At 38.1% G+C, this 12242-nt stretch overlaps 1 protein-coding gene across 1 annotated transcript; it reads right to left on the bottom strand.

Moving 5' to 3' along the window:
• Positions 1-296: 296 nt before the first annotated feature.
• On the bottom strand, positions 297-8286 carry LOC134589909 (gastricsin-like). The gene is made up of 9 exons (XM_063444366.1): positions 8231-8286; positions 6084-6219; positions 3649-3766; positions 2769-2887; positions 2234-2433; positions 1988-2110; positions 1116-1263; positions 752-850; positions 297-452 (listed from the first exon to the last, which is right to left on the bottom strand). Exons 1-9 carry the CDS (start codon positions 8284-8286, stop codon positions 297-299), a joined length of 1155 nt encoding a protein of 384 aa, XP_063300436.1.
• Between the last annotated feature and the right edge of the window lie 3956 nt (positions 8287-12242).

The raw sequence follows: 12242 nt of genomic DNA, 5'->3' as shown, positions 1-12242 counted from the left end.
TTTGTTCATATTAGCTGGACTACAGCTAGCTTTGGCGCAACCTTCATTTGCCTTATTTTCTATAGCATTGTATCTACTACAATTATCTGTAGTTGTTATGGTGCTTTGAGTGCACCTTGTGCATGAAATGTTTTTATTTATTTTATAAAATGCAACATTAAAAACAACAAGACAGCAGTTATTAATTTCTTGTTTATTGAAAGATTCAGAGAATATAACCAACACATTGGGACAGTGATTTGTATTGGAATTTCACGTGGATATCTGGGTTCAGGCTATAAATGAAGGGTGCATTTTTAGGCAGCCTGAGCAAAGCCCACTTGGTTGTTGCCAAGATCATAGACTGAATAGTACTGACGAAGGAAGACATCACCCAGGATCCAGAGGGGCTGTCCATTCTGGGATGGCAGGTAGGTTGGCATGATGCCAATTTCGCAATATCCACTGTTTTGCTGCACAAGAAGATCAAAATAAAAGTTTGAAAGCATTAGAAAACAACTACAATAAGCCACACTCATTTTTAGCATTTGTATTGAACAAGAATTTAGCCAAGTTGAAGAAGTTTGTAATAATTCATTGCATGTTTTTACAATGTAGCTGGAACATCTTTTGGGGTTTTTCGTTTTATGAGTAACAGCAATAAATATACCAGAGTAGACCCAATTACCAAATTAACCCAAATGAATGAAAACGCATTGTACAGTGACACAATATTAACATTAACTAATACGGTGTAAGAAACAGGTTTTACCTGGAGAACATAGGCAGATGGTGGAAGTGGGAAGGTGGCTCCTCCGATGGTGAAAGTGATGGTGGGAAGATTCTGGATGGAACTGCAGCTAACTACGTACTGTAACATGAAATTAAATCCAAACACATTACCAAATCAATCTTTAGACTGTAGCTCACTAGTTCCCCAAATGACTGTGAGAAATGCCTTTTTACCACACATAGTACCATCAACCACAACCCATTGTTCAGTCAACATCTCACACGAAGCCATCCACTTTATGTTTAGCCTATTACATATAAAACAATGGAAGTTTCTAATTATGACTACATGAACATGTAAAAATTTAGGATTTTCAACAGTTGCCTCCTAGGGCTCCACTTACTTGTCCATTCTGATCTTGTTGAGCTCCAATGCTTTGCATGAGGGAGGAGAAAACTTGCTGAGGTGCAGTCAGCAGAGAAGTTCCAGTGTCGACAATACCCTGGCATCCTTGACTACACCATCCAGTAGCCTGTCCATTAATGGCAAATCTAAAAAGCAACCTCTGTTGTATAATTTTGTCATTGTTACAAAGAAAAAGATGAGAAGAGAGAATCTACCGTGGTAAACTTTGCCTACTGAAATGTGCAAAAGTCTCTTCAATACGTATATTAGATTTTTTTTTTTCTTGCATATTAAAAAGTCTCTATTTTAATAGATTAAGTTATTGGGGCAATGTCTACATGTGATTCTATTTTAACTGAAAGACTTTAATTCTGGTAAATTAGCAAAAAAGGATTCAAAGCAAGGAGACCAATATGTATAGCTTGAGACAGAAAAGTGATAGGGTGGTAAAGTGATAAAACCATGACTGGATCATAAGAGGTCCAGGTAACCATGAGATCCAGGTGCAGCACCTTTAAGTGGGCAGCACTTCAGGCATTAAGAAGGTCGTAGATTCAGCACCAACCACCACCCTCAAGAAATAGGGGTGTGCATGTCTGTATGATTGAGAGAGAGAGTGAGTATGCCTATGAGTAGTTAGTTAGTAATATGTGTGTGGATAATTATGTTTATTTGTCACTTATGAATTAGTTATGTTTGGAATGTTATATTATACATGTTGTCATTTGGCTCAAGTGCCATCTTTGGATATGAAGAAGGAATTGTTGAATCACAGAATACTCTTTAAGTGGATGTGACTAAACTTTTGGATGTTTGCAGTTATAATAGAAGAAAACATATAGTAAGTATACACTTAATCATGGCAATTACCCTTGGATTCCAATTTGCCAGTAGGTTTCTGAAGTAACGGGGGTCCAGGTAATCTGCCCTGAGTAGTAGTTTTGGTCAACTCCTCCAAAGGCTACTTCCCCACCATTCTGGGTGTTTCCCTGGCTAGAAACAGAATTGTTCTAGTTAACTTTCTGAAGCATAAAATAAAAGCATGCTCTGTGTTGGTCAATATATACCCTGCAGTAATGTAGCGGGTAATGGGAAAATATTCTGATTTTTTTTTACCCGCTCAGGTAGAAGGCAAACATAGGCTGATTCAGAAGATTTTGTTGCAGCATTCCTTGCATCACAGTGGTAGCTCCTCCCACAGCGATGGAAGGATAAGCCAGACCCAAGATACCATCAAACTGAGCATAGACGAAGTTGGTTCCAGGTTCATTAACACTCAAGCCAAACTCTTGCTGGGTGATAGCAACATTTTGGATCTGATAGCCAGAAAAATAAAAGACGAAATTATGAAAAAAATTTCAATACTTACTTTATGTGTTATTGTTTTCAAAATAGAAACATAAAAACTAATTGAACATGGGAATGTGGCCATGATTTTGCAATCCAGTTTTAAATACATCACAATTCACAATTTAGTAGATAAACCGTTTTGCAAAATATACACATATCAACTATATTCATATTTGATGTATATTTCTAAGGAGTTCCACAGTACTGATTGCAAAGTTATTATAACATCCTAAAGGAAGTGTTCCTATTTGATGCAATTATCCATTTATGCTTATTATAGAGAAATGCATAGATCACGTACAGTCACTGTATCATATCCCAGAATTCCAGTCAAGCTGCCGGTTCCATATTGAAGGGAAAATTGCTGCTGGTTTGAGGTGTAGGTTGAGGATTGGCTGGGGTTGAACAGTGGGTGATTGGCTAGAACGAGAAAAAAAAATAACATATAATATTACTATATATTTTGCAAAATTACAGAGATAACCCATTTTATGGCTCTATATTTTGCCATATGAATGAACAGAAGCATGCAAATTTACATTATATGTAAATTATAGCCATGTCTTATTCATGTATAATGTTGTCAATGGGAAACAAGAGCTAACCTGACACTTAGACCCTTCCCCTTGTGAAATGTATGTATATTAACAAGGCTAATAAGGCATAGGTGTTATTTTTTATTTTTAAAGCATATTTGTACATGTACTTTCTAAACTATGCATCATGGTTGGTAAAAGTTGGTAAGTGCATGGCCATCTGATGGGCCCCCTTAGTGTGCGGGCCCCTATGCTGCCACCCTGGCTGCACCAGTGATAGTTCCGCCGCTGCTTAGAAGGCAATCATTAACTGTGAGTTAAGATATAGCCAGCACTGGCGCCTGTCATTGTTGTCCAAGGTTGGATGGAACAGAATGCTCAATGTCAAAGTCAAATATCATTATGTTGGTGGTTGAGGCGTTAAATCTTGGGTACTGAGAGACCTAGATCTGATTTTTGTCAAACTGCTTGAAAACAGTTTTGCACAAAATGTCTGGAAGGCACCAAAAGCCTAACTGCAGCAAAACCACTTTAAAGAACAGTATTGGTTTGGTGCTTAGAGTGTACCTTGATGCTGCACTGTTTGCACTGAGTATAGGTTAGTTTTTCATGACATAGCTATATCGTCAAAGCATCATTACTCACTGCAGGCCTGGCTCTGGCAGTAGGTTGAAGCTACCCACAGGTTGGAAGATCCAGTGTCAAAGAGAACAAGGAAGTTCTGAGGTGGAGTCCCAATGCTGATCTCACCATAGTAAGACATCTAAAAAAAATACCAATAACACATTAATATATATTAGAGTCTCATTACAAAAGTTCTATAGGAAAAATTAAATCATGCTAAATGTGTTGAAAAAAACAATGTGGAATACAAAAAATATATATTGCAGTGGGATATATCTTTTAGGTTTATTGCTCAAATAAAAAGTAAAAAAACAAAAAAACTATAACCTATGTGACATTTGAATGTTTTGCAAAGACCCTTTCAGGTGACATTCCTGTTGGATGGTGGGTCAGGTGATACATACTAACATAAAGTTCTGCTATCTTGGCATCTCTTAAATCATGAGAGGCTGGAACTATGCCAACATCATCTTTGTACCACAATGTTCAACAGTGCAAAACTGGTTTAATGGTTACATACCCGTCCCTTGATCTCTCCTAAAGGGCAGCACTCTCCTCTTCTCCAGCTCTGCCTCACTCCCACTTTCTTTGATTGCTATCCCCTATCCAATTGTGTTTTATACCTCACCTCCTCAAGATTGTAATCTCGTTTGAGCATGGTCCTCATCAACCTTCTGTTTCTGTAACATTTTGTAATTTTCTAATTTATAGTTAAATCCCTCCCCCCCCCCCTCTTATAATATTGTAAAGCACTACGAAATATGTTGGCGCTGTATAAGTACCAATAATAATAATACCGCATCATTTTGAGGGAGTTTAAGCATGCATGGTATAGGCATAAGGCTATCCTGGATACAAGATAAGGCCAGAGACTAATAAAAGTATCAGAAAATTGGACAGACTAGATGGGCTGAATTGTTCTTATCTGCCGCCCGTGCATGGAGATTTCTTATTTTATTTTTTTTAATCTTTATTTTTATTGTGCGCAAGATAACATAAAAGCTGACGATGCCACAACAGCATAGTACAAGCCCATTAAAGCAAGGCTATTCACATAGATGGCATAGGATTATTGGCACATTTTTGTATTTTTTGAGGATAAACATACATCGAGTTGTAAGCTACCAAAGTGACAAGCAGTAACATCAGGGAGCTCAACGTAGTAGGTTTTGTGAGAGTAACTCTATAAAATGCATATTCTAACAGCATGGCTAGTCTGAGTAGTGCTACACAGCTAACTGGTCTGAAATAGGACTTTCCAACTTTATATTCTGAGCTTACTAGTTGCCAAACTATGCTTAGAGGACAAATCTTACTAGGTTAGAGTTACAATATATGAGAGCTGCAATCATGCTTGGGTTTTTCCACCCTAGGTTAACCCCCCAGCCGCCAGATAAAAGTCAGAGGTTTCTCGCTGTGGGCTCTGCCTGTGAAGGACGTGGGCAGCAGAGGGACGGGAGCCAAGGTATTGCCATGTTAGGCTCAGTCCAGGCAAGTGGCTTGGTGGCAGTCCCCACGATGTGTACTTGCGATTTGTAGTCCTGTGCTTGCCTCTGGTGGGAGCCAGGACCCTGCAGGTCCGAGCGTGTCGGCTGTCAGTCTGAGTGTGTCTGCCTCCGTGTGTTGCTCTGAGAGGCTCAGCTTACAGGGCTTTGTCGCTGGGGGAGCTCCTTCTGCGAGCTTGCTTAGGTGGTCTGGACCGATAGGTCGTTGCCGCCGGCCCCCGCCGGTCTTATGCATTGCCGCCAGCCCTGAGTCAGCGTGGTTCCGGCTGCTCATGCACCGTGTGGTTGGAACTGGAGTGGGTCTCAGCAGGTATGTGCCGGTTTCCTCGTGGCCCATGTCGGCTGTCTGTTGGTGTGAGGCAGGTACTTCCTTATTCCCTGTAGCTCGGGCTACTTGCCATGCGGTCTCCGCCATTTTAGCGCAGCCTCCGAGCGTTAGGTCTGCATTGTCGCCGCCTGGCACGCTGGTGTGTCCATACACTGGTGGGCCCGGGATCACCCCCGCCAGCCCAGAGGGGGGGGAACAGGGCCGGACCTCTTTATCCTCATGCTTCGTTCAGACCTCTGGTGGGCAGGATAGCAGGGTGGCGGCCGTCCACTCCACTCACCGCCCGAGTGCTCCCCATCGCCAAAGACAGAGTGCGGCCCGCCAAGGGACTAGAGCTGTGCAGCAAGCCTCTCCTCGGAACCAGGGTGTCTGTTCATGCAGGACCGCCGATTTCAGTAACTTTTAGTAGGTATTTAATTCGTGTTTTTCGGACAAAACTGACAAAATTTGCAGGAGCCTTTCAGTTGTGCGACCTGCTAGCATGGCGGTCCGGCCCCGCCCCCCCCCCGAGATTTCTTATTTTATTTATTTACATTTGTAATAAATTATTAGTTATTGTAATTAGGGCAATAAATCACATTTAAAATTACACATATACATGACTACTTGGCAGTAGTACTTACATCCATGTAGTTTGCCAAAGGCTCATAAACAGTGGCAAATTTGTTGTAATACTTTGTAGCTGGATCTACAACTGGACCTTTAATTCCATGCTCTCTCATCGACTCCCTCATCGACTTAAACCTCTTCAGGGGGACTCTGGATGAAAATATGGTAAAAATAGATCATATGAAATGAACCCAATCCATATTTAATTCTGTAATCTTCTGTTCATTTCATTATTTTTTTTTTAAATCTGTATTATTCAAGCTACCAACAGGTGTACAGTGCATCCTCTGCAAGTCATGGAACAAGCAGGTAATTAAGCTTGGCTACAAAATAAGCATTGTCCTTTAGATTTTTAGGCTCAAGAAAACCAGGCATAATCACTACATCTTAATGTGATATATACCCTATCTCTTTTATCTGACCAATATATTGGTCAGTGAACACAGCTTTGGTGGCTGTCAGAGAGTCACTAGAGTAATCCTGATGAAGATCTTTGAAAATAAAAGTTCTTCACATAGGGCAGGGGTCCTCAAACTCCGGCCCCCCAGATGTTGCTGAACTACAACTCCCATGATTCTTTGAATTACATAGATAGCCAGAGAATCATGGGAGTTGTAGTACAGCAACATCTGGGGGGCCGGAGTTTGAGGACCCCTGACATGGGGTGTCATCACAGCAAGCATGCTGGCACTGACCACTAATAATGCTTCTCCAAGTGAAGCAATGTATTCAGTGCGTCTCTACGAGAAGCATTGGATAGTTGGAGCATATTGATTGCTGTGTATGTGCATTAGGTCCCCAGTCCTTCTCTATTTGAAGCATTTGATTGTGCCAAGAGTACTGCAGATGACGATCTCAGTATAGACAGAGCAGTGGCCGAGAGAGAACGGTCCCTGTGCTGGATTACATAAAAGTATAATGGCTCTTCTTTGCATTTTTCTGGTTTTAAAATGAGGCATAATATAATCAATAAAGGAATACACTAAAGTTAATAAATGCATATATTTTTAACCTTAGATTGTTCCTTAGAACTGATCTTCCAATGCAAATTTCTAGATCTTGTACATAGGGCACATTTGCTGCTGAGCTATCAGATTATATAGAAGGAAAATATGCAAATCTGGCATGCATAATTACCATAACTACCGGTAGATTGCTATCAGGAATCGAAAACGAAATTGCAATATTTAGGCTAAAAAAGCCTAGATGTTAATATAGCTAAATTGAAAATATTTTCCCAATTCAGCAGGTTCTACCTAAATTCTTCAATCGGGTTTTCAATTCAGTACAGTTCGGTATTAGTGAATAAACCTATCTAAATGCATAGCTTCCACATAAATGTGAATACATTATTGTTCAGATGTACTTTAATATTATGTTAATGTAAATATATATTTATTTGTCCTTTAAAGTAATATGGAGGGTGAAAGCTACCATATCTAGTATCCTTACCTATTTTACATAGATGTGACAAAAATAGTTATATAAAAATAGTCAAAAACACTGCATAAGGATAATTCATCTATTTGTCTATATTTGTCTATTTAAATCTATACATCCATTTGTATTTTAAAACATTCTATAGCATGCTGTTTTAATCTCTTTATTGCAAATTATTATATTCTAAGGAGCAGCATAGTGTCCTAGCAGAGAAATTAGTCTCCTAGCAGAGAAATTTGTTTCTCTCTAAAGTGAAAATCGTTCCCAGAATATAAAGTTAAAGATAAGAGCCGTTTCATGGTTTACATTTGCTTCGCAAATTCAATGGAATTTAAAGACACCCAATTGTACTTACTGTACGTGGTCATTATGCCCACATGATGCTTATATTCTGCTGGTAATTTTCGTATCTGCTTTTCCAATTAAAAATTTAATAATTTTTTTTCACCCATACAGCATGCTACAAGATTGGTTAAAATATAGTTTAAAATAAATGAATCCTAAAAAACCTAAACTGCACTCATTCTACTACTATACCATAGACGGTATGTTGTTTCCTTTGAATACACATTTATATAAAACTCCACCTAGTAACTATTTTATGCAGTTTTCTAAAGTCAAAATAATTTCAGTGCCTTTTTTTTTTAGTTCAGTATAACCTTCCTCAAATTAATGTGATTTGCAATATAACTAAACAAATTACATATGGATTATTACTCACTTAATAATCCCCTCTGAGAGCTGGAGGCAAACGAGAGCAAGAATTAGAAACTTCATCTTGGGTAGTTTCTTCCACCGCGATGCTGATACATGACCACCTACCATGGTCTTTTATACCCAAAGAAGTGCTAATCTAATCTGTAGCAAATGGCTAAAACTGTGCCAATGTCATTTGGAAGTTCTTATCAATAAAAGTCTTATCTTGACTACCTATTCTTTCTTTTTTTTTCTTTTTTCTTTTTTTATTCTTTTTTTTTGCAGTGCAAAGAAACATAACAGCATGTGTGTGGTACCCCAACGGCATTCCCCACGCTGATTTTCAACAGTTTTAACATTGGAGTGTTTAAGAGTATATGCACATTTTTTTAAGTTAGTTATGCTGAAGTTAATCGTGTTTAAACAATACGATAAGTAATTAAGTAGTGTTTGGCCCTATCTTAGCTGAGCAGATCTAGTAATATCGTGATAGTACAATGCATATCCTCTAAAGTAACAACATATCAGACTGGGAGTCTTAGATGATAATTTCTAATTATTCATAAACCTATTTTCTAATATTAAAGAGCTAATGTACTTGGGTTTGTAATATTATTTTGCCAATTATCATATTGTTCTTGTTTTTTACATGCAATCATGCCAGAGTTTGGTAGTCCTCTCTCCATACCAAATTGACAAGTTAACTCTACCACCCTCTTAACCTCCATTGGTTAGCCAACCCATATAAGTTGTTGTGATCGGGGAATAATGTTCCGCTCCAAACCCTCTGGCATGGTATACACATGTAGTCTGCTGTTAACTACTGATTATGTTTGCACAGACACTAGAATAGTGTACCTCTTTGTGGTTCATCGAAGATAGCTACCTAGTTTGTTTCATGTGGGTTATTCACTAAACTCCAAATTTGACCAATTTAAAATTTGCATGGAAAATTATACTAAAACAATAGCAAAAATGTGCTTCTGACTGCTTTAGAGATCCCATATCAGCTGATACTGATCGCCTATCAATGCCACCCATTGCTGCTTGGACAATGTGTAAGCACCCGGGGACTCCAGATCCACATTAGTGGTTATGGTTATGGTGCATGGAATGTTCATTTAGGTCCTGCAAACTTATGTAATCTGCAATATTATATTACATTTTATTATTAATCATTAACAGAGAGAAAACTAAAACATACAGCAGACATTCACAACATTCATACAAGATGATGAAACCCTCTTCCCTAGTCTCTCTGCATTGCTATTCATGGTACTAATATATGAGCTAGCATTTTGTCTCTTTTTTCTTTCTTTTTTCCTTTCCCTTTTCCTTCTTCTTTTCTCTTAACCCCTTCCCCTTTTTTCTTTTTCCCTTTCTCTTCCTTTTTTCTACCCTTCCTCTTCTATATATATTAATCTACTGCCGACAATTTTTTTAACCACTTATTTATGTGAAATATTTTTTTTTTTTCTTCAGATTTCTATTCAAACCTCCCTCCATCCTTAGTTGCGAAGTTAGTAGATTTTGTCCCAGTTCGGTAGAGTTTTAGTTCTCCACCTTCTAGCTATGGAAATCTTTGCTGCTATTAATGCGTGGGTAAAAAAAGTGTTGCAAATCTACATTATACTGATAAATATTTAAATGTAATATAAGCATTTCCGGGGCAAGGGGATAGTTAAATCCAGTTACCATTTCAATTTTAGACAAAAACACTTTCCAAAATTCCTTAAGTGGGAGGCAGCTCCACCAAATATGTACACAATCTCCCACTCCCCCTTCACATCTCCAGCATACACCATTTACTCTGGTCTATTTTGTTTAGACGGCTAGGAACCAAATAGAGTCTGTTAATGATCTTAAAATGTAGCTCCACTAAATTTAGGCATTGAATGCGTTTAGCCACTGTCAGCCATCCTCTATTCCAGTCCTGTCCATCAATTTTTTGTATTTTTAGATCTTTCTCCCATTTTTTTATCGCCGGAAACGTCAAGTCACCCTCTAGTTGTCTCAATACCGAGTTACATTTGTTTAATACGTTTTTCATGTCCTTTCCTTTCAATAAGTTTCCTAATTTATTATTAAATTCCCATTTCTCTTTATTTAGAGTTTTATTCAGATAGCTTTTAATCCTCATATAGTTAAATTTCTCAGTTTCCGGGAGACTGAAATGAATACATATTTGTTCAAACGAATTAACCCTGGTCCTGTTGTTATATCTTCTATAGTTTGTATGCCTGCTCTTCTCCAATTATTTAGTCTCAGGTCTTGCATATTATTTTCCACTATTGAGATCAGCAGGGTATTAATAATGTGATTTTTAAATCCTGCACTTTTTTTTTTATCTTACTCCACATTCCTCTAATGGACTCAATTACCACACTTTCAGAGCTTGGTTGGCTCTTATTTGTTTCTCCTTCTTGAGTAAACCAGAAAAGTGTTACTAGATCCCTACCATCTGCAAGTTCCTTTTCCACCGCATACCACCTTTCTAGTTTAGCCCCAGCGGATTGTAAGATGATACTATGGAAAAAGATACTCGCTTTATGGTATTGTTGTATGAGTGGGAATCCTACCCCTCCCTTAGATTGATTGATCGAGAGGAGTTTTTTTGCCATTCTTGGTTTTTTTCGCTTGCCATATGAACTTAGACCAGGCCTGTTGTATTAGTAGCAGCCAACTATCAGGGACACCCAGGGGAATCATTCTAAACAAATACAGCCATTCTGGTAAGATGTAAGACTTAATAATATTAATACGGCCCCACCACGAGAATTCTAGATTCTTCCAACCATTTAGGAGTTTATTCATTTTAATAAGCAATGGGAGAAAATTGATCTCTACTATTTTCACTGGGTCAGCACAGATATTAATTCCTAAATAACTTTTCCACCCATGCAAAGTAAAATTTCTTCATAATCTAATTTTACAGCTAAGATAGTTGATTTTTCTATATTTATTTTATATCCAGAAACCTGGGGAAATCTCCCAATGGTTTCCATGAGTTGTATTATAGATTGTAGGGGTTTTTGTATTGTTAAGATGACATCATCAGCGTATAAATTTATTTTTATATTTTCTTTATTAAAATCAAAACCTGCTATCCTCTGCTCTTGTCTTATGGCTAAAGTCAAAGGTTCTAATGCCATGATATAAAGTAACGGAGACAAGGGACACCCTTGTCTTGTTCCGTTTAGCAATGAGAACCATTCAGATCCGAAGCCATTTCCTACAACTCTAGCTGTAGGTACTGTATAAAGAGCCGAGATATTCTGGAAAAGTCTTCCCTCTATTCCAAATGCCTGAAGGGTTTGCCTCATGAACTCCCAGTTGACCCTGTCAAGTGCTTTTTCAGCATCTAAACATGGGAGCCCCCGTTCTTGTCGCATGGTTCAAAACATCAATCAGTCTTCTTATATTATGGGTAGATGATCTACCCGGGACAAACCCCACCTGGTCCCTATCTATCAAGTCTGGTGTAATCCTTTTCAAATGTTCTGCTAGATAGAGCTTTGTATCGGTATTTAGGAGGGAAATTGGGCGGTAGTTCTTAATTTTTTTCTATGTCTTTTTCTTGCTTAGGAATTGGGACTATATTCGCTTTCAGTAATTCTGCTGGGAACTTTTTTTAAGGTGGCCCTTATGACCGATTTAAATGCGCACAAGGCCATTGCTGGGTAGACCTCATTCTTTCTATTCTCTAGGAAAAAAAGATCTGTCATCTCTTTAATATAATTAAGATTGTTTTCATTTCTCATTATCCAATCCTTCATTCTCCATTCTGTTCTGGGTCTCTCAAACTGTTATTTTAATTCTAGTATAATTGGGTCAGACCACGTTGTGGTTGTTATAAAGATTTTTTTAACCTGTTTCACTAAATTTCTATCCCCCAAAATTAAATCAATTCGAGAGTATGAGCAAAAAGTTTTAGAGAAGCATGAAAATTCTCTCTTTTACATGGAATATCCTCCAATAATCTAACAGTTCATTTTGTTTGACTAATTCAGAAAAAAAATTCCTGTTAGTTTTTACCT

This window comes from Pelobates fuscus, chromosome 1, assembly GCF_036172605.1.
Source record: "Pelobates fuscus isolate aPelFus1 chromosome 1, aPelFus1.pri, whole genome shotgun sequence".
NCBI lineage: Eukaryota > Metazoa > Chordata > Amphibia > Anura > Pelobatidae > Pelobates > Pelobates fuscus.
The sequence above is the reverse complement of the archived record's forward strand: the minus strand, read 5'-3'. Positions and strand labels throughout refer to the sequence as shown.

What these genes read in the sequence shown, in the direction of transcription:
- LOC134589909 (XM_063444366.1), bottom strand. Translation starts at nt 8,286, where the DNA reads ATGAAGTTTCTAATTCTTGCTCTCGTTTGCCTCCAGCTCTCAGAGGGG. An exon ending in TGGGATATGATACAGTGACT is followed by an intron (nt 2,434 to 2,768) that starts GTACGTGATCTA and finishes TCTGGCTATCAG; the next exon opens with ATCCAAAATGTTGCTATCAC. An exon ending in CATCTGCCTATGTTCTCCAG is followed by an intron (nt 453 to 751) that starts GTAAAACCTGTT and finishes CTTCTTGTGCAG; the next exon opens with CAAAACAGTGGATATTGCGA.